The 22,554-nt window shown below is 44.7% G+C and overlaps 1 protein-coding gene across 1 annotated transcript; it reads right to left on the reverse strand.

The window, feature by feature from the left end:
- Positions 1 to 8,276: 8,276 nt before the first annotated feature.
- On the reverse strand, positions 8,277 to 15,720 carry Cd300ld (CD300 molecule like family member d). Its single transcript, NM_145437.2, has 4 exons — positions 15,605 to 15,720; positions 13,137 to 13,478; positions 11,929 to 12,055; positions 8,277 to 10,131 (listed from the first exon to the last, which is right to left on the reverse strand). Exons 1-4 carry the CDS (start codon positions 15,642 to 15,644, stop codon positions 9,975 to 9,977), a joined length of 666 nt encoding a protein of 221 aa, NP_663412.1. The 5' UTR covers positions 15,645 to 15,720; the 3' UTR covers positions 8,277 to 9,974.
- Positions 15,721 to 22,554: the final 6,834 nt, after the last annotated feature.

Raw genomic sequence — 22,554 nt, forward strand, 5'->3', positions numbered from 1 at the left:
TTGTGGATCCTCTATGTGGAAGTGGAAGAGGTATTTGGGACCCTAACTAAATACCTCTTGGAGAAGTGGAATTTGGTGATAGCTGTGGAGAGCCGTGCATGCCACGAGCAATCGCCATTATAAGATGGCACTGGCCTCCGCTGTGCCTAACTAATAAACAAGCCTTGTACGCAGGTGTGAGAGTGAATTCACTCCTAGTCACTGCCCATTCTCAGGGCGTAATAGTGGGGTGATGGGCAAGCAACAAATCAGGAGCTGACACGCCATATCAGGTGTTGAAACACCATGGCTGAGGCTATATAAGTGACTCCATTTTCTGGGGTCGGGGTCTTCCTGAGAAGTGAGCAATAAAGCTTTGCCGCAGAAGATTCCGGTTGTCCTGAGTGTGTTCTTGCCGGCGGAGACAAAAGCTCGGGATAAGTGGCGCCTAGGAACCCGGGAACTACCATCACACCCGCGCAAGGGAGATCCCTTGTTAGCAGGGCAGAACCAGAACTGCGGGACACGTAAGGCTCTGCAAGGTACGCACAGTCTTGAAATTTCTCCAGAATTAGACGCCCTTTTGATTGTTTGCACGGTGATTGCACTTTTCCTTTCGGTTTCATTTTGCTTCCACCGCTGGAACTGCTGACTGGTTCCCAGTCACGGTCAGGCCTGAACAGTGCCTGGACAGCGACCAGTTTCAGTAGTGGTCAGGCCTGGACAGCACCTGGACAGCAACCAGTTTCAGTCGCGGTCAGGACTGGACAGTGGCAGTATGGGAATCTCCCATTCTGTAGTAGTGGTGTTGCGGTCGGTCCTGAAGCAGTGTGGCCTGAAAATCGCCACTAAGACTATAGAGGGATTTGTCAGGGAGATAGACTGTGTGGCACCATGGTATAACCTGCCTCATAAGTCATCAACACTTCTCAGGGGTACATACTGTCTATGCTTGGTTTATCTTTTATTAGGGACTACTTTCAGTGTACATACAAATGTTCATGCATCAGAAGCCAGTTTCCTTTAACAGTACGTTCAATTTTGGTGAGCTAATAAACACTTCAACTTAAATAATGGCATTGTTAAGGATCAAATTCCACTATTAGTTTTGTTAACACCACTGGCACACACACTGCATATGTATATATGTACTATCCAAAAATAAAACTCCTCTCAGAATTTCTTTACTTTTTACTATACACCAACTAGTTCATATTTTAGATTTTTTTACAAAGAAAATGCTAAGAAAATTATAATCACATAATTCCAGATTTCTTTACACATAAGATGGAATGGTCCAGCAGCTATGTCCACTGTCACAGACTTTAGTTCCGTTCAATTGATATGTCGCCTCTTGGGACAAACTGAAAGGAGATCTAGTTAGGGAACAGCAGAACGGCAAACTTAAAGCAGGGACCATGCCATAGTGGAAATTGGTGAGATCATGCTTAACAGACGAGGATTGTCAGCAAATGGTAGAAGCAGAGCAGAAAGTTTTGGACGAAATTCAAGACAGTCTATCAGAGGCAGAGCAGGGAGAGAGAGTAAGAGTTGAAACGAAACAAGGTGCACTGAAGAATAAAGGCCTTTCCACGGACCTTGAGCCCGAGGAAAAGAGAAATTAGGGAAAAAATGCCCTGGGTGAGTTTAGAAAAGGAGAAAAGAGAAAAACAAAGGACAATATAAAATATAAAGATACAAAGGATAATATAAAATATAAAGATACAAAAGATAATATAAGTTATAAAGACACAAAGGATAATATAAATTAAGTCAATTTACCCTCCTCTTGAGGACTTTGACTAAAGAGGCAGCCTTCATTAAAGGCTTAAAGATAGCTCTCAGGGCCACTGTGCCTCCTCTCCATTCTCTGGCAGTATTCCCAGAAGAAGGAGATAAGGAAGTAGAGTCTGAACATGAGAGAGAGAAAATAAGTTTTAGAAAAGCAGTTATCCCCTGTTTGGGATCTTTTAGCAAAAAAGAGAAAAAATGAAAATAAGCTATTTCAGAGCTCTCCTGGGAACAGAAGGAAAATGGGAGATGTCCTATTTCCTCTCTGGCTCCTATGGAGATATTCTTAGCTCTGGTTAGGATATCTGTGTCCCTTTGAGACACCAAGTTCTATTCCCTGTCTGTCTATTGTCATTTTTTGGTGCACCAAAACAAATAGTCCATATGTCTGTCAATTCATGTTTGTTTTTGTTTTGTTGTTTGAATGATTGTTGTTCTGTGTTTCATGTTGAAAAGTATAAAAATCAGTCTCAGTCTGCACAGCAAAAATTGACAAGTTAGCTGCACTGTGGCTGGGAGCCAAGTACAGCTGAAAAAGCCCTGCTGAGGGCCGATTACAAATGGAGCTCTTAAAGGGGCAGACAGCCTTTTGCTTGTAACAGAAAGTTAGCTTAAAATTGGGAACTCAAGGTTGGAGTCTTTCTAAACAACATGAACAAACACAAGAAAACAGGTCTTTAAGGATACTTCAACATAGAGATAATCTTTGGGCCAAGACTCTAGCAGTGTGTTCAGATTGAGAAAAGTTTGCATTTGGGTTGAGGCTGAGCTCGGAGGGGAGCAGCCTCAGCTCGGCTTGTGTGGCACTTCTTAGAGCCTTATTATAGACCTAGCCAGATGTTGTTCTAAATAAAATTTAAATTCAAAGTTTATAAAAGGTCAATTAGGCTGTGAAATTTATCAAGACATTGTGATTTGACTTGCCTACTTTATATAAAGTTATAGTGTACAGAGTTTGCTTACATGTATAAGTGTCTGTTCCTTGTTCCAAACAGCCATTAATTTGGTTACTGCAGAATATTGATGTATTTTGATGCGTGAGCACCCTTTTTATATTCAACATATTAGAGCACATACATCATTACCTGGCTCCTATTCAAGGGAAAAATTCCTAAGCTGAATTTAACCACTAGCAAGAAAGACTAAACAGATAAGTCCTAGCTGTTTATTTTGTAAATCTAAATAGTATATATGACTGGGCTGAAAAGCCACCCTAGATACAAATGCTCTGTTCTTGTTAGTCAAGAACATTCATGACCTACACCTGGCATCAAGGCAACCGACTCCCACAGGCTATGTCCTGGGGGGGACACAGAATGTATATGAAGGCCTCTATCTCAAACCGGTCATTAGGTAACTAGGAGAATTAAAACTTCTTTAAAAAACAAAAACAAAAAGGGGGGATAGAGGCTATGACGTCAAAGATGGCTCTATCCCTTATAATATTTACTCTTAATTTCTTAAAACTGGATAATGCTGGGAGATCACCAGCTGAAAGGTACGGACAATGGCCTCAACAGCTCAATGAAATGGTCAAGTGGAAGAATGTCCTTGATGATAAATGGTATGGCCCGGATCCTATCTTAATCAGATCCCAGGGAGCTATTTGTATTTTTTCCACAGGGTGAGAAAAAAAAATCCACTTTGGGTTCTGACATGATTGACAAGGACCATGAAAGATCAAGATGAATCCCAAGATGATCCTGTTATTCTTACTCCTGGTGATTGAGACAGGGATAAGTATACTTTTGTGGGCCATAATAAGATCATAGCAGGTACCTTTACCAGTATATTCCAATTCTTCTACCTTGCCTTTGTTTTTGACAACTGAATATTTTTAAAGAAAAAGAGTATCTCTAATTGGACAGATTTCATTAGCCAAAATAAAGTGAGCTCTGGAGTGTTATTTAATGCTTTAACGCAAGTTGCTCAAGGAGCACAATCAGGATCAGGTGATGTTGGAAATAATGTAACTTCACCTATAAACATCACCACGATCATGATAAAGGGAAATGTGACTATTCCCAAAAGATCATGATGGCCTGTTGACAATGCTACTGCTATATGCAGCATGCCTTGGTGTCATCCAGACCTTGCATTTCCTATAGATTTTTCACCTTGTCAATCAAAAAAAATTTTTCCTTGGAAAGAAATAGCAAAGGGTTTTGTCACCTCCATTGGATTTTGCTGTAATGAATGATAAAGGAGATGCTACAGAAAAAGAAAATATTTGACCATATTACCAATGGCTTCTAAGTAATGAGGCAGGTGCTAGTGCCCAGCTGAAGGGAGGGCTGATGATTTTGAATCAGCGCCTTGATCTGGTAGAGGAACAGATAAGTGTCTTATACCTGATGGCCCAGTTGGGTTGTGAAAGAAAACTGGAAGCTCTGTGTATTACCAGTGTCCAATATGAAAATTTTACTCATGCAGCTAATCTGTCTAGACAGCTTTCCTTGTATCTTGCAGGAAATTGGTCCGAGGGATTCGATGAGACTCTTGAGACCCTGAGGGTGGAAGTTTTAAAGATCAACTCAACTCGAGTGGACCTGTCATTGACAGAGGGCCTCTCCTCCTGGATTTCATCTGCATTTTCTTATTTTAAGGAATGGGTAGGTTTATTTGGTGTTGCCACCTGCTGTGGACTTGTGTTCATGCTCTGGTTGGTTTGCAAGCTCAGAACCCAACAAACACGTGACAAGGTTGTGATAGCTCAAGCACTTGCTGCCATTGAGCAAGGGGCCTCCCCCGAAATCTGGCTATCTATGCTCAAGAATTAGTTGACATTGGTGGCTGGCCTCTTTTGTAGAGTTCGCCCTAGGTCATTTGTAGTTACTGTCACATAGCACTGTGGTATCCAGGGACGGGCAACTTTCCTCATGCACAGATCAACCTAAGACACGGGGCCCGGTGGTGATAGGGTTACCCTATGACAGGAAAGGCTGTGACATTGGAGGAACGACCTAAGACAGGAGCCACAACAGATGGACATGATTACACAGACCTAGTCCACCCTCAAATTTTAATAAAGTAAAAAGGGGGAGATGTGGAGAGCTGTGCCGTGAGCAATTGCTGTGGAGAGCTGTGCGTGCCGTGAGCAATCGCCATTATAAGATGGCGCTGGCCTCCGCTGTACCTAACTAATAAACAAGCCTTGTACACAGGCGCGAGAGTGTACTCTCTCCTAGTCACTGCCCATTCTCGGGGCATAATAGTAGGGTGATGGGCGAGCAACAAATCAGGAGCTGACACGCCATATCAGGTGCTGAAATGCCATGGCTGAGGGCTATATAAGCGACTCCATCTTCTGGGGTCAGGGTCTTCCTGAGAAGTAAGCAATAAAGCTTTGCCACAGAAGATTTCGGTTGTCCTGAGTGTGTTCTTGCCGGTGGGGACAAAAGCTCGGGCAATAGATAGATAGCCCCAGAAAAGGTTCAAAAGACAGAAGTAAAACACTATTTAGGTACTAAATTGAGAGATGCTGTTGTCGAGCCACTAAAGCTGGAACTAAGGGTGGATAAAATGCATTCCTTAAATGATTTTCAGAAATTGTTAGGAGATATCATTTGGATTCGGCCCTATTGTAATCTTCCCAATGCAGAGTTAAGCCCGTCATTTGATATTTTAAAAGGAGATTCCGATTTACAATCTCCTCACCAATTAACACCCTTAGCCAGAGCTTGACTCATATGTCAGGAGTGTGTGTAACCTCTGTTCAGTATCAAAATTTTTCCAGAGCTGCGAAACTGTCATGTGCAATTGGTGTGATGCTGCTAGGAAATTGGAGTCATGATCTTGACACAAAGATGAAGCAATTGCGAGCATCAATTGTTGCCGTGAACAACACCCATGTGGAGATTGCAACTGCAAAGCAATGGCTGGAGATCATCCAGGGAACTGTGGGACTCTTAAAAAATTGGGGAGGGATGGCCTTTTGAGCGCTCCTGCTGACTGTTGTGTGTGGAGGAATGCTTTGGTGGATGGCACGTATGCGAAGACGGCACAGGGCTGATAAATGAGCCTTAGTGTAGGCTATGGCAGCCTTGGAAGCAGGAACATCCCCCCAATGTTGGCTCAACATGCTAGATCAGTAATCAATGACGGGTAAGAACCTCACGTGAGCATACCAACCTAAGACAGGATGGCAAAAATGAGTTTGTCACTTCCATGACGGGTAAGGATGTGGCACAGATGGGGGCAACCTAAGACAAATGCTGAACCCAGAGCTGTTAATAAAACAAAAAGGGGGAGATGTGGGAAGAGGGTGAAGCCACAGACCAAGTGAAACCCACTTGTTTACTGCCTTGCCCTAGCATGCACAGTGAGGCTGCATGTGTGGGCTGCCTGCCAGGCTGGACAGTTCCTCGTGATCCAGATCTGTCAGCCAATCTGTGAACGACCTAAGCTCATGCCTGGAGAGTGTGTGAAATCTGATTGGATGAGGTGGGGTGGAGCTAGAGAGAGAGGAGTCTCGAGTAGCGAGGTGAGAGGTTTTTTAGCCCTAGCCCTAGGTAGAAGCCAGAAATAGAGTAGTGTAGAGTTTTAGCCCATGCCGTGAGTAGAAGTAGAAAGAGTAGAAGTAGGATAGAAGTAGTTTAGCCCTTGACCTAAGAAGAAGCTGCTGGGGAAGGGAGCTGTAAAAGAAAAAGCCCGAAGTAAAGTTTTTGCGTGAACCCGACTTGGTGTCTGTGGCATTCGTGTCACTTCGGAGACTTCGGAGACCGGGACACTCAGGCCCAGGTCAGCTGTAGAATCTCTGCTTCTATTCTTCTCTTCCTCCTCTAGGATCTCAGCTTCCTTTCTCCCTTCCTCTCCAGAATTTCGGATTCTAGCCTTTTACCCCGAACACTTGGCACCACCTGTTCAGTTGGCATCTTTCTGAGCTATGGCCCACTTTATCTTAGGCTCAAAATTGGGAAGAAGCTGAAGAACTTAACAAAATGCAGAGGGAGGACCTACAATGATAAGTCGTTTGCAGAATGACTCCTTGAGTAGACAGAAGCCTAACATTTCCCTGTCTAGTCCTGGAACCCAAGTAATAGTTGAAGGAGACAACTGACTTTATAAAATTGTTCTCTGATTTCCATACCTGTGCCAAAGCATGTGCACACGCACATTTGTAAGTATGTGTGCACACCATAACACACACTCACGTGCACACACAAACACACACACACAGAGACACACACAGTCAGGTAACTTTTTTTGAGGACAAGACTCTGAGGACCATCAGGTAGGATGCAGACTATCTTTGCTGAGTCTGGGGATACTGCTCTTTGTAGATGCAGGAGCCATGCAATTAGATCTGGTGGCTACCACAAAATCTTCTTTTCTGCCTCCCAGGTCAGTGGGACCATGGCCTTGGATATATGAAAGTAAAATGCTTAGGTGGGGGTCAGAGAAAGTCTATTCTAGATTGCAGGGAGAAGAAACATACCCAGGATGGGTTGGGGGTGCTGACCAGGACTTGTCTCACAGGAAATCTCAAGTGTCTGGAATGATGGTGGGGTTGGCTTTTGCGGGGTCCTTACCAAGATTTTTTGAGTGCAAATGATGATAAGAGAATTTGTGCATATTATGGTGTCTGTGCTAAATTGTTATGTTGGAGCTTTGGATGCTGTCATCACAGAATAGACGATGACAGAGCAGACCCATCAATCAGCTGTGTAGAGGACAGAACCAAGCTTGTACAGATTTGAGACAGAAGGGCCATGCTAGACTTGGTCTCAAAGACTTTGCCTACTATTCTCTATGTAGCATGGGACAACTTGCTTCTAGTTGTCCCTGATGTTGGGGGCCAAGGAGAAGGATTCCTAAACTGTGTTCTTTTCTTCATGATCTGTTTGGTGTGAGAGCAGGTGTGTCTGATGGAGATAGGAGTGTGTCTGTCTTACAATTTAGCTCAGGGATGTTCATCTCAGAAGATATAGAAAAAGACCTATCTTCATACCATAAGGAAATGACAGGCAGTTCTGGGAATCTCTATTGCCAGGACAGATTTTCAAGGGCTCCAGCCTGGGACAATGGCATGATAAGGGGTGGAAGAATGCAGTGCCCACTGGCCAGCTAAGAATAGCAAAGCCACGCCATGATGAAGGTTGCCAACAAGGCGGTGAGATGAGTAATGAGAAAAAGAGAAGCTGTGTAGGCAAGGAATCTACTTAAAGCAGAAAAGGCAGGGCTACACCCAGGGCTGCTTGCAGAAGGGAGAGTAAATATAACGTGTGTGTGTGTGTGTGTGTGTGTGTGTGTGTGTGTGTGTGTGTGTGTGTGTGCTGTGCTGACAGAACAAGCCCCGGAATGAAAGAGGATGGACCACACAGAGAAAAAATGCTTCCCTCTTTAAATTTTTACTTTATTATTTAAAAATTCATATATAACTTCACAGGAATATATAATGAATTTTAGACATTTTCACTGATATTATAATCCCCTGTATCCCTTCTTGTCCTGACTTCTTTTCTTCTATCCTTCTTGCTTCTTTTTATTTCCTTCTTTTCTTTTTCTTTTTTACCCCAGGACATGGTTTCTCTGTGTAGCCTTGTTTTTTTGGATTTCTCTGTGTAGTCCTAGAACTCACTCTGTAAAGCAGACTGACCTAGAACTCAGAAATCCACCTGCCTCTGCCTCCTGAGTGTTGAGATTAAAGGCATGTGCTACCACTGCCTGACCTACAGGCTCTAATGAGTCCCTCTCCTGATTATATGTCGTGTGTGTGTGTGTGTGTGTGTGTGTGTGTGTGTGTGTGTGTCCCACAGAGTTTAACCATGATTGTTGGTCTGAGCATGAGTGGGAATGTGGCTGACTGACTGGCAGGTATACCCCTGAAGCAAATGAAAACCATCCTCTTAACAAGAGGCAAGCTCACTAGAGTCCAACACATGTCATCACTGAGAAGATGCTAACCTGGGGACTCTTCTTCCACAAAGTTGGAGAACACCCATGTTAGTTGTGAATTTGGCTGTGGGTGTCAGAGCCCCACTCAAGAAGAAGACTGTGTCATGGTGCAGAACTCAGGATGTCTGAGACTGGTGGGCTGAGACTACTCATTTCCCCTGAGTATTTACCTTTGATCCCATTGGCCTTCTCTATGGACTTTAATTGGGTCTGTCTTATTTTGGAGCATGTATGTGGAGAGTGATAACTACTTAGACATTCAATAGATTTGTCTGAGTAAAAGGGAGAGAGTGGAAGGGCCTGGTGAAGAGACCATTCCTGGAAGGGTTTGGGGGTGATGTGGGTTCGTGACTCCTGTGAGATCAGCTGATTCCTGCAGTTGACCTCCCCATTTGGTCTCACTGAGCAATCTAGATTTCAGGGACCAAGGCTTAACTACTACTTGAAGACCTGAGCAGGTGGTACAAAGCTTAGGTCAACTACTCCATCTGGGTTTGCAATGGGCTTAGTCACTGGGCTGTGTTGAGAAAAAAGAAAGCAGGGTGTGTCCTGCCAATAAGGGACAGATAGCTAGTGTGACAGTGGCAAACTTTATGCTACTTGGTGAGGCCACATCACCGAGATATTTGGTCAATCAACTGGCTGGTGGCCCGCAGTCTTATATTGGCATGTGTCCTCTAAGGAACTAGTACACTAAGAAGAAATGTGATGTTTTCTTGTATTTTCTTCTTTGGAAGTCATCAGTGGAAGATAGCCCCAGATAGGTATTGCAGGATGTCCTGAGAGAGGGGCACATGAATGGGTTCCAGAACTCAGCTGTCCCTGCTATAGGAGTGGGATTAGTCTGAGTCTGGTTGTGCAGCACATCAGAGCCATGGTACTGCTGATGAGTTGTTCTTTACTAGATTGAGTCTTCTCCAGATTGGGGAGATGGCTCAGCAGGTAAATCGCCTACCTTCCTTGCAGGTACAAGGACATGAGTTCAATCCCTACAACCTAAGGTGTTTGTTTGTTTGTTTGTTTTTAAGCTAGGGCACTCGTGTATGCTTGCAATCTCAGGATGGATGGTAGAGGCAGGGAGATCCCTGGAGTTCCCTGGCCAGCTGTCTGACCTACCACACAAAGGTGCTGGTCAATTAGAAACCCTGTCTCAGATACTAAGGGAATGATTCCAGTAGATGTCTCCCACATACACATCTGCCCCGGCAAGGTGCATGCACACACATACATACACCCCAGAGACAGAGACAGAGACAACAGAGAGACAGAGATTATTTTCCATTTCTTGGGAACTGTTTCTCTCTATCCTAGGCAACAGGACTATGGGTCTTCACCAGGTCATTTTCACCTCTCCCAAAGCATCTCTGAGGCCTGGTCACCCAGAGGACAGCACTGAGCATGCTCAGGAGCAGGGGTAACTCCACAAAGACCATCAGCAGGAAGTAGATGCTGCTCAGCAGGGACCTGCAGGAAACAAAGAAGGCAGGGAGTAAGCAACCACATGGCATAGAGGGCTCAGCCTTCCTGGTGCCCATATCCTTGCCTTCAAGGCCAGATAAAGTCAAGCCTGAGATGCTATTAGGTCTGCCTCCCTACAAGTGCATGGCTGGTCATGCTGCCTGCAGGATAAGCTCTCTCACCCTGGAAAGCTTTACCTGATATCCTTAATCCAGACTGAAGGTGTCAGTGCTCCCTGACCTTTGTCCTTGGCCTCTGCTACATTCTTCACCAGGATGACACCTCCTACCTCATCAGTGTCCATGTGTTAGGAGCCTTGGGGCTCACTCCAAACAGAAATATCCAGTGTGACAGTGGCAAACTTTATGCTACTTGGTGAGGCAACATCACCGAGATATTTGGTCAATCAACTGGCTGGTGGCCCGCAGTCAGATGGCTGCTGTACTCTGTCAGTGGATTGACACTGCTGTTGCAGCTCTTTGTGTTCCTTTGTTATACCCTGAGGCACCATGAGGACCTGAGGGTATAAAGCACCATTCCCCACCTCTCTGCCATGCTCTATTCCCTGCCCAGGTCTCCATCTCCCTCCCTGGGCCATCCTTGGCTTCTCCTTTGGTAAAACAAGAGGCCATCCTCAGCTGATGGGAAGGAAGCATCTACAACTGCAGATACTCTGTGAGTCACAGCTAGCCCAACATGTTCCTGGAGACGCGAGAGTGAATCTTGGCAGACCATCCAGTGTCCTGAAATGTCTCCAAGGACTGAGGTCTCTCCGTGTTTCACACTCTCCTGGACTCTACATTTCTGGAACCTGGAACCTCTGTCACTTGATAACTAAGTTTTTATCCACTTACAAACAAGCAATAAAAACACTTCCAATGCCCTAGCAGAGAAAGAATTAAAAAAAAAAAATCCATGAGAGAGCCTATGAGGTGGGAGGCTTTGAGACATGTTTGTATAACTTGATATTCAGGGAGCAGAAAGAACACAGTAGAAAGGACAGGGGACTGGATGAGACCTGAGGGACAATTCTGAGGGAGAAATAGAGAGGTGGCTTATGCCTTAACTTAGCTTGTGGTTTATCTGTGTCCTTGACCTGGAGACTTGACCCCAACAGGCCATGATGAAATTAGGCCAAGGTAGCTCTACAGTGCTGGAAAATCCTCTGGACACCTTCAAGAGTGACAGGCATCATCCAGGCACACCACAGTCTCCAATTTCCCACTCCTCCTCTGCACTGTGGAGACCCCACCCCCACCCCACATTGTGTTTTGGCAGAGATGGATAGGAACAAGGAGATTTAATTATAGGCTGAAACCTGAAGCTGATGGGAGAGAGATCTCTTCTATTCAGTGGAGACCCAACTGTGGCCCTCTGTCCTGCCCACTGGGGCACACACAGGGGAGACACAAAAGCTGTGCTCAGTCTCTCCTGTCACTCAGGTGAGGACTTTACCTTCCTGCAGCTGAGGCTTAGAAGGGGAGCCTTGGTGTACTAAAAGGTGAAAGGACTGGGAGCCCACCTCAGGCTTTCAGGAGAATCTGCCAGCCCTAGTGTTTCTACAGGACAGGGACTGAGGTTAGCAAATAAAATGACCATATGGACAGGCTAATTTGGTATTCAGATAAAAGAATATAGCCATGTTAAATAATGCTTGTAATATACTTGTCAAGAAATAATTGGTTTTCTTGAATCCCAGGATTCCTGGGCATTTATGTTCTATCAGGAGCCCCCACCCCACCCCGGGAGAGACCACAGGGTCAGCCCAGTGGGAAGGAGCTGCCAGGGTGCAGCTCTGCTTACCTGGTGTGGGGCCTGCTCTGAGTCACTTCTTTGCTCTGAGTCACTTGTTCCTTGCCAGTGTTCTCAGCGCTTGGTTGTATGGATTTCAGAACTGTGGCTGTGGTGGTCATCATTGAACTTTTTGGGGCTGGAGATAGAAGAGATCATGGTTTAGTCCTCCTGTGGATAATCCAGTTCTGCGAATGGTGTTAAGTTCTTTCCACTATGAGTTCAGGGGCTCAATTTCCAGCCACCATCCGGGACTTACTGACTTTATTTGTTTGTTTGTTTATATTTTATTTATTTGTATGCTTGTTTCTTATTTGTTTGTTTTTGGAGACAGGGTTTCTCTGTGTAACCCCAAATCATACACTACTCACTCTGTAGAACAGACTGGCCTCAAACTCAGAGATCTGTCTACCTCTACCTCCCTAGTGCTGGGATTAAAGGTGTGCGCCACCAGGCCTAACACTTTCATTCTTCTCTAAGGAAAGATGATTTTATGGAGAAAAGAAACAGCTTCTCTTTAAAACTCACGTCCTTCAGAGCACACCCATTACTGCCTGGTGTACCATATGCAGAAACACTTCAGTTTTGCATATTTTGCTTATTTCATTTTTTAGAAAAATTTTTTGTATATGTGTGTGGGTGTTCTCTTGTATCTGTGTGCACCATGCACTTGCAGTGCCCATTGAAGCCAGAAGAGGCTGTCAGATCCATTGAAAATGAATTACAGATGACTGCAAGCTACCATGTAGATGCTGAGAAGGAAATCCAGTCCTCTGGATCATCAACCAGAGCTCTTGATCTCTGAGCCGTCTCTCCAGCTCCAATTTTGTCTATTTTCTTTGTTGTAGTTGTTTAAAGCAAGACATAAACCTCATCCTTGTTACTCAATCTTGCCCAGAATTAAAGGTTCTGCAGCTTCCTTTATGTTATGTTATAGGGGGCAGCGGGGTCTCAGGAAGAGACGTTAGCTCAGTGGCAAAGCGCTTGGCTAGCACAGGTGAGATTCTGAGTTCAATTCACAGATCTGTAGGACTGAGAATATCTAAGACAGGCATACAAGGAGACAAGGGTTCCCCACCTCACTCTCTTTCTTGGAAAAAACAGAACAAGTAGAGTAGACTCAGTTTATTTTTTCTAGTAAGACTTTTTTTTTTTTTTTTTTTACAAGGGTTGCTGATCCTGCTGAACCCCAACCAGGATTTTCTGGAATTTTTTCTTACCTTGGTCAATGTTCACATTAACTTTAAACATGGGATCAGGTCCACCTTTCGTAATTCCACACCAGTAAATGCCAGCATCGCTCATCCTCAGATCCTCCATGGTCACTGTGAAGATGAAGTCTCTCTGGTTGTCCCTGATGGACACACGGTTCTTCTTCACCAGCTGCTCTGATTTATCGGTTTCAACAAGAATATCACATGATCTCTGAGGAACTCCTCGGCACCAGTACTTCTTGTAACCCTTCCAGTATGAGGAATATCTGCACTGCACTGTCAAGGAGCCCTGCTCCTGACCGCTCACCTCCTCTGGACCTGTGACTGAATCCTGAGCCGTGCAGCAGCCTGGAAAACACAAACAGACCACTGATCTCCTACTGAGCCAAGTAGAGTTCATGAGCTGAATAACAACCAGAAAAAGGCTTCCCTTTTCCCAAGGCAGATCAGCATTTTTATCCTATTGGTTAAAGCCTCAAAAGAAAATAAAACTAACAAAAGAAAAAAAGACTAAGACAAAAGGGCTGAAGAACCCAGTTATAGCTCTCACAAGATTCAATGGTGACAATGACCAATGTCTGGAATAGGGGAAGTGTCAGAAGACCATGTCCACTGATAGCTTCATTTCCAGACCCAATGCCCTCAGGAGGGTCATTTGTAGAAGACACATCCTATGGCCACACAGAAACCACTATTGGTCATTCCAGCAGTCTCTGGGATAGATGTCCTGGAGGCTGACCAAAATGACACCAAGCAATCTGACCTCCATGTGGTGCAGAGCTCACAGCACGCAGACCCTGTGCTGTCCTTCAGATCCGTGGAATCTGAGTCCCAGAGCTCCTGGGTAGGTCTGAGGACGCAGCACTGTTGGTGAGGGGCTTACACAGCATGCACAAGCAACAAATTCCAAATACCTGCTTAATGATAAAGCAGGCTCTGGAGAGATGGCTCAGTGGTTAGGACCACAGGCTGCTCTTCCAGAGGTCCTGAATTCACTTCCCACTACCCACATGGCGACTCTCAACCATCTGTAAGGGGATCTGATGCCCTCTTCTGTTGTGTCTAGATACAGCTATTAACTCTTAGGAAAGACATAACGGAAGAAAAAAAGGAAGGAGGGAGGGAGGGAGGGAGGGAGGGAGGGAGGGAGGGAGGGAGGGAGGAAGAAAAAGTATAAAGAAAGTTCTTCAGGGTATTGGCTTCAACAACAAAACATTTCCTAATGCCACAAGTTAGAAAACAAAAAATTGCTGAATGTAATTATTTTAAACTTAAAGGACACAACCAACAGCATGGAGAGACAGCCTGCAGTGTGGGAATCTTTGCAGACTATGGGTCTGCCTGGTAGAAAGCCAGGTGAGGTGGGGGTGTCTGTAACCCGAAAGACAGGAGGATCCTGGAGATCACAGGCCAGATAGACTGAATCTGTGAGCTCAGGAGCAGCGGGAGACCATGTCTGAATAAACAAGGTGGAGAGTGTTAGAGAAAGGGATCCAGTGTCAATCTCCACATGTATGTGTGCACCCATGTGTGCACCTGAGAGCACATGCACATGTGTGTACACACACAGAGAGACATACACACAAACATTTTCACACATATATCACAGAGACACATTTTTTCTCAAAAGAACAAAAGTTAACCTCAAAGGAGTAGAAAATAGAAAAGAGGTTATCAGCCTGGGAAGGGTATTAGGGAAGACAGGAGAGTGCTTGCAATTAGAGATAGAGTTTGTAGGACACAGGGGTATCTATTATTTGATGAGAATGACAACTTTTAGTGTTGTATGAGAGAGATGAAAATATGTCTGACAACAGAATATTTCAAAATACCTCATACACAAGATTACAAAGAAATGACAAATGACTGATGAAAGCCCAGCTACCCTGATCTGATCACTACATCTTGTACAAACTTGTGAAAAAGCCACATTGTACTCCATCAGGTTTTCTCAAAATGTGGGCCAGGCTGGCCTTGAACCAACAGAGGTCCACCCACCTCTGCTTTCTGAGTGCTGGCATTAAAGGTAATCACCACCACACCCAGCCCCTGTAAGTATTCATTACTGTGTCAACTAAAGCTCACAGCAGAACGGGAGATGGAGCTGCATCTAGAAACCCCAGCACTCAGAGGGTGGAGTCCGGAGGATCACAAGTTCAGGGGCATCCTAGGCTGCATGTGCCAAACATGAAACCCAAAATACATTTTGTGAGAATTAGTTCATCCACTCACTCATCGGCTTTCGTGGAGCAGCTAGGGTTGGAAGGTTTGTTTTTGGCTTTTATTTTTATTTTTTATTTTGAAATTTGTTTTTCTGCAGTACACATAGAATCCACAAGATGTCAAAAAACTTGCCTTTTCTTTTAGGGGTAAGCAGCTGGTGAATAGATCAGCCAGGTTTCTCTAACACAGAACAGACCGTCTTGGTCGCCCTCACCACTGACATGGAAGTGTCTAAAGCCCTTGCTACTTACCTGGGAGGAAGAATAGGAGTAGAGCAGAGAACTGCCACATGGTCGTCTCCTCTCATGTCCTTGTTGACGACAGATGTCAGGACCCTGTGAGGACTCGCAGCTCAGCTTGAGTTGCCTTTAGGTCTCTCTTGTTCACTTCTCTCAGTAACTTCCTTGACAAAATTTCTCAATTTTGCATACAGGAAGAAGATGATGTCAATCTTTGAGACAACCAAGTCACTGGAAAAGAGTGACAGCCGGGTGAACAGGGAACTTCCTCTAATGAGTAGATGCAATGGGACACATGAACTTGAAAGACAGATGGGAATCAGGAGGAGAGATGCAGACACACAGATCAGCAGAGACAGACACAAAGGATGGGATACAGCAAAGCCCTCACCTAGGAAGTAACTGAGTTGCAGGGGATCATGGGAGAGGAGAACAACCAAAGGCATAGTGGCTGTAGTAGCAAGAGTGTACAAGGCAGCCCAGGCTAAGCCCGTGGCAGTAGCCTAGGCTAAGCCCTGGGTGGCAGAGGGCATTTCTGAAGGCTCAGCCTGGGGCAGCAGGAATTCATCTAGCTATGGACGTCTCAGCACGGATTTCTGTGGCCAGGGGCATCTGCCACAATGGCTACTATTGACACAGGCATTGACTCAAAGAACAAGGGAGACTGTGGGTTTTAAGGAAAGTCTCATGGAGCCAAAGCTGGCCTTGAGCTTCTCATTTTCCTTTTTCCAACATTAAAGTGCTAGCGTTACGGACATTCCCCACCATGCTCTTTTATGAGACTCTGAAGCCTGAAACCAAGGTTTCACGAATGCACTCTACCCACTGCCCTGAATCCACAAGCCCTGGTTCTGTTTCTGTAAGACAGAGTTTTGCTGTGCAGCCCAAGCTGGCTTCAAGCTCTCTTCCTCCAGTAAGCCTCCCATATTGTGGGAATCTGCAGTTGGTTTAAATCCAGAGGACCAATTTCAAGTGTAGATATGTAGATATAGGTACATGTATCCCTGGTATCAAATTATTATGGGAGGAATTTTACAAACACATACATATGCACATACACACACACATTCACACAGGAGAATCTACACACACATGAATGTACACACTAATGCACACACAGATGCACATACACACATGAACACATGCCCATGCACACACATACCACATATACACAACACAGATATATACACAGACCACACACATATACCACATATACATAATCCAGCACACATACATACACACAGATCACACACATATGCACACAAACAGCACAAACACACATATACCATATACACTCACACACCACACACACCATACAAATACACACCACACACATATACACACAAATACACATACACACACATAACCCACCACACACACAACCTACCTCACACATGCATATATACACACACATATAACCCACCTCACCCTCACATACACACATGCACCACAAAAATACACACATACATTACCTAACACACACAATCCGTCACAAACACACACACACCCCACCTCAGCTACCAACACAAAACGTCATTTAATAATATTTTCCTTTTTTGTGTGGACTGAGATCAAAACCAGGGTTTAATGCACTGTAGACAAGCATGCTACCATTGAGCCACATCTCCAGATGTATTCATTCTGTATTAGGCTGAAACACATAATGAAATAAATATTAGGAGTTAGAGAGGTGGCTTATGGGTAAGAGCCACCTCTGATCATCACAGACAACTGCATCCACGTGCGTATACACACACACAGTCATACACACATATAGATAATTAAACATAAAGTCAGGGACTGGAGAGACAGCTCAGTGACAGAGTGCATACTGCTCTGTCAGAGGACCCAAGTGTGGTTCCAAACCCACGAGTGATGGCTCACAACCACCTGTGACTTGAGCTCTGGATGATCCATCGCCCTATTCTGTTACCCAGGGGCACTTCACATACAAGTGCATGTGTTTCTGTGTCACACACACACACTCACACAATTATAATAAAACAAATCTTTTAAAGATCTCAAAATAAAAATATAATTCATTCAAAAACAAATTTAAGAAACACAAGAACAGGCTCTAAAAAGGAAATAATTTATTAAGGAACATTTTATTGTTTGCTTTAAGTTTTATTTCTTGGGACCATGTGTGCTGTGTGATGTGTTTGTGAGTGTGGGGTGGAGTACAGCTTGCACACGGGAGTCAGAGGACAACTTCTGGGAGTTGGTTCTCTGCTTCCACCGTAAGTCCTGGACACTGACCTCAGGAGACCATGCTTCAAAGCAAAGCTGACCCATCTCACCAAACCTTACAAGATATTTTCACAGTTTCCAAATAATTGGGGTTATAGTTCATGTTCATAGATAAGGAAGTTATCTGTGATGGTTTGTATAAGCTTGGACCAAACAGTGCACTATAAGAAGGTGTGGCCCTGTTGGAGTAGGTGTGTCACTGTGGGTGTGGGAAACATGACACTCATTTTAGCTTTAGAAGACAGTATTCTGCTAGCAGCCTTCAGATGAAGATGATGAACCCTCAGCTCCTCCTGCACCATGCCTGCCTGGATGCTGCCATGCTCCCACCTTGATGGTAATGGATTGAACCTCTAAACCTGTAAGCCAGCCCCAGTGAAATGTTATCCTTGTAAGAGTTGCCTTGGCTATGGTGTCTGTTCACAGCAGTAAAACCCTAACTCAAACGTCATCCTAACAATACATTTGATGCTCTCTGCTGCCTGGGTTTTATGCCCAGTTGGCCAAAGCTAGAGTCATCTGAGGGAAGGAAACCTCAGTTGAGAAACATCTCCATGTGGTACAGAGTGGTACAGACCTTTGATGTCAGCACTAAGGAGGCAGAGGCAGGTGGATCTCTGTGAGTTCTAGGACAGCTACCAGGACTACATGGAGAGACTCTTAAAAAAAAAAAAAAACCTACAACAAACAAACAACTAAAACTCCTCCATCAGATAGAAAAGCAAAGGGTGTTTTCTTAGTTAGTGATTTTTGGGGGAGGGACCAGCCCATTTCAGGTCTGAGCTGGTGCTCCTGGGTTGTATACGAAAACAGCCTAATCAAGCCAGAACAGCAGAAGAGTAAGCGACAGCCCTCCATGACCTCTGCATCAGCTCCGGGTCCCTGCCCTGTCTGACTTCCAGTATTGACTGCTTTGGATGCTGAGCTGAGATGTGGATGGAACAACAACATAAACCTTTTCCTCCCAGAGCTGATTTTGGTCGTGGTGTCTCCTCACAGCCACAGAAACCCGACTGACACATGTGCTCAACTCAAAGCCCCAGCGTGCACTTTTCAGAGAACTTCTCTTTCTTTTATTAAAAGTTTAATTTTATTTTTCATGTGTGAGTGTATTGTCTGTCTGTCTGTCTGTCTGTGCACCATTTAAATGCAGTACTTACAGAGGCTGAAGGGGCGTTGATCCCTTGAGCAGGGTTGTTAGACACCTGGGGTGGGTGCTGAGATCTGAACTCAGCGTCTCTGTCTGATCAGCCACTGCTCTCCATTGAACCATCCTCTCTCCAGCCCATACTTGATTTTCCTTTTAGGAACTTAATTGGCTCATTCCAAGCTGTGAGCAGCAGAGGACCTGGCCTGTGCTGATGGACACTTACTGATACCTAAGAAGAGAGCCGTGCACCAAGACCTGAGAGTACAGCTCTAGCTAGAAGACTGCAGGGCACCAGTGTGAACCATACTGGCTCAGTGGTTGATTATGCTCCACAGGATGGGTGGCCTGAATTCAGTGCTCAGAACTCACGTGAAGGTGGAAGGGGAGAACGGATTCCACGAAGGTCTGCATGGACTGTGGCATGCATACACACACACACACACACACACACACACACACACACACACACACACGTCACAACTATACTCAATTATCATTAAAAATAAAATGTGAGGAGTTGAGAACAAAAATGTTTACAAGAGAGGAAAACAATTTAATGTTTAGGGTCTCATTTCTCTTATTCCTGCTGTTATTACTAGTCCCCTCTTCCTCTTCATCTTAGGTTGCTTATTTTCTTTGAAAATATCTGTTTATATTCATGTGCCTGAGTGTTTGTGTCTCCATGCATGCTATTGCACCTGGCAGTGCTCAGAAGAGCAGAGGAGGAAGTTGGATCCCCTAGAAATGGAGTCAGAGACCACTGTGAGCTGCTGTGTGGTGCAAACCTGGATGAGCAGCTTGTAACTGCTGAGCCTGCTCTCCAGCTCCTACCTGATATTTGAGGCAGAGTCGAATGTAGTCTAAGATGACCTGGAATTTACTATGTAGCTGAGGATGAAACACCAGATTCTCCTGCCTCTACCTCTCGTATGCTGGGATTGCAAGCATGTGCTTGTCTTGGTATAATAATTTCTTAATTGAAAGCCAAAGGCATAAGTCACAAGAGAAATGTTGACTAATTTGCTACAGTACAATTAAAAGCCATTTATCAAAAGATATATCTCCTTCTGTATGTCTCTATCTATACGTCTGTCTCTATCTGTATCTATGGCTATAACTATTTGTATCTATCTGATTATATATATAAGGCGGTGGAAGTAGTTCAGTCAAGAGGGCTTGCTGTACAAGCTTGAGGGTCTGAGGCAGATCATCTGAACTCACATAAAAAGCAGGCCTTGGTGATATGTGTAATCCCAGCCTGTGTTTTATTTTATCACAAAAGCAGGGTGGGGAGGGTGGAAGAGGAGAAAGAGGGATGGAGGGAGAAGAGAAGGGAAAATAGGCTCTAAAGTGTTTAACCGCAGAAGAAAAAAAACCGATGTCCCAGGGCACTTACATAGCCAACCAGAGGGCAGCACAGCAGTGCCACGCACTCCGGTTGAGTCAGCTTGACAGGCTGAGAGGCCTGGAAGGCAGTCACAAGGCAGAGAGTTTCATGGAAACTCACCTCCTGGAGTCTGGCGTTCTCTCTAACCCATACACTCATATTCCATTCCCGCGTTAGTCTGGTGTATGGACCTACGTGCTCTCTTTTAGTATTATTTTATTATAAGTGCCTTTTAAGATTGAATTCTGACATAGCTAAGCCTTCACCAGTGTTCCAAAGTCCTAGAAAGTCCTTGAGCGGACCATGGGCTTGGAATTCAGTAAGAATGTTGCCTATTCAGTGACATTCAGAATTGCCTCTGGTATTACATTATCACTTTGAATAAAAGCTAAGTCACTGCCCTACACAGGAATTTACCATCATCTAGGAAGAAGGAAGTTTGAGACCTAAGGAGGAACCAGAGTAGATACTTAGAACTATAGATAGCTGAGTTACACCCATACACACATAATTACAATGGCCTAGGGGGAAGGTGGACTATACAATAGACTAAAATAGGAACTATGGTAAGGGCATGAAGCCCTTGACCCTGACTTCTGAGATTAAGTGAATCTTAGGTGGAGCTCTTTTTGATCCCAGTTGTTAACAGTGAATTCTATCCCAGGTGCTTCCTGTTAGACCTTCTGTGTTTGTATTCCTCTGTTTTGTGTAAGAATCCAGTAACCTCTTTGTACCTTGCTGGTGTGTCACCCAACTTCCCTATTTTCTTCTGTATAAAAAGTTTGATGCTCGATTTGACAAATTACATTCAGATTCTACACAACCTCTCCTGTGTGCATCTGTCATTCCATCCAACGTTTTGCCCACCTGCCCCAGAGACCCTTTCCACGCAGACAAAGGGATCCAGAGGGTCTGCGGCATAGCAGGATGCAGGTTAGAACATCAACATATCAGTTGTGTGAATCTCAGAGACACAATGTTATATGATGAAGTCATGAGGCTTAGAAATGAAGCGTGTTACTGGGCATGGTAGAACATGCCTATATTCCCAGAACCGGGGAGGCAGAGGCAGGAGGATTGGGGTTGGAAACTAGCCTGGGCTATATAGTGAGACACTGTTAACTAAAGAAAAAGGAAGAAAGGAAGGAAGGGAGGAAGGAAGGAAGGAAGGAAGGAAGGAAGGAAGGAAGGAAGGAAGGAAGGAAGGGAGAAAAGGAAGAAACAGATAGGCAGACTGGAAGGCAGGTAGATAGGAGGGTACAGTGGGGTGCACCTGTGTGGCAGAATGCTTGTTCTATGTGCCAGGCTTTGGGGTTACTCTAGAACAGTGTTGGAAAAAAGTAACACTGGTGCTGGTATGGTGGTGGAGATGAATTTCTATAAGTTCAAATCCAATCTGGTCTATATAGTGAATTCTGGACCAGGCTTCCACAGTAAGACCCTATTTAGAAAAAAAAAGTATAACTCTGTTTATATAACAATCAGACACAGGAAAGCTAAGCAATACACCCTTGGCCAGCCCATGAGCATACATGTGGCAAAGACTTAAACTTAGTGGGTATGAAATGCTAGGTTCAGGTTGTCACCAAGGTGACTGGGAAGCAGGGATGTGCCATCAGACAGAGAGATCACCAGTATAGCCCACCTTCTGTGACTGAATCTGGAGGTCACAGTGTCATGAGTATTTCTCATGGAAGGGCTACATATTTACTGTACAAGCTGTCAAATTGCCTTCTCAATATTTACCTCTATACCTTTAATTGGCACTGCCCTCGGTTGGAAATACTTCCTTCTGCTGTGGTGTAAGTGACCATCCAGTTCTCAGCCCTATATAACACCCTCATCCCACTCTAAGGCAGGGAGGGAGAAGAAAGAATTCCAGAGCCAGAGTTAGAGGAGGAAAGTGCCCTGAATGCTGTGTTCTGTGTGTGGCCTTGTCTCTCAATCATGAGCTCACGGCAGCTGTGGTTACCACACAAGACCAAGTCAGCAAAATCAGTTAGCTAATTATGTATATGGCTGTTCCATCTGAATGGACACCTGCATGCCAGAAGAGGGCATCAGAGCTCTTTACAGATGGTTGTGAGTCACCTTGTGGTTACTGGGAATCTAACTCAGGACCTCTAAAAGAGTAGCCAGTACTCTTAACCTTTGAGCCATCTATCTAGACTGAAG

The sequence above is a fragment of the Mus musculus genome, chromosome 11 (genome assembly GCF_000001635.26).
Source record: "Mus musculus strain C57BL/6J chromosome 11, GRCm38.p6 C57BL/6J".
In the NCBI taxonomy this organism is placed as follows: domain Eukaryota; kingdom Metazoa; phylum Chordata; class Mammalia; order Rodentia; family Muridae; genus Mus; species Mus musculus.

Bases quoted from the DNA above. Each gene is read 5' to 3' on its own strand.
- Cd300ld (NM_145437.2), bottom strand. From the start codon at position 15,644: ATGTGGCAGTTCTCTGCTCTACTCCTATTCTTCCTCCCAG. The intron at 12,056-13,136 runs GTAAGAAAAAAT...TTCTATCTCCAG, and splicing joins TAATGTGAACATTGACCAAG to CCCCAAAAAGTTCAATGATG. The intron at 10,132-11,928 runs GTAAGCAGAGCT...TGTTTCCTGCAG, and splicing joins CAGAGCAGGCCCCACACCAG to GTCCCTGCTGAGCAGCATCT.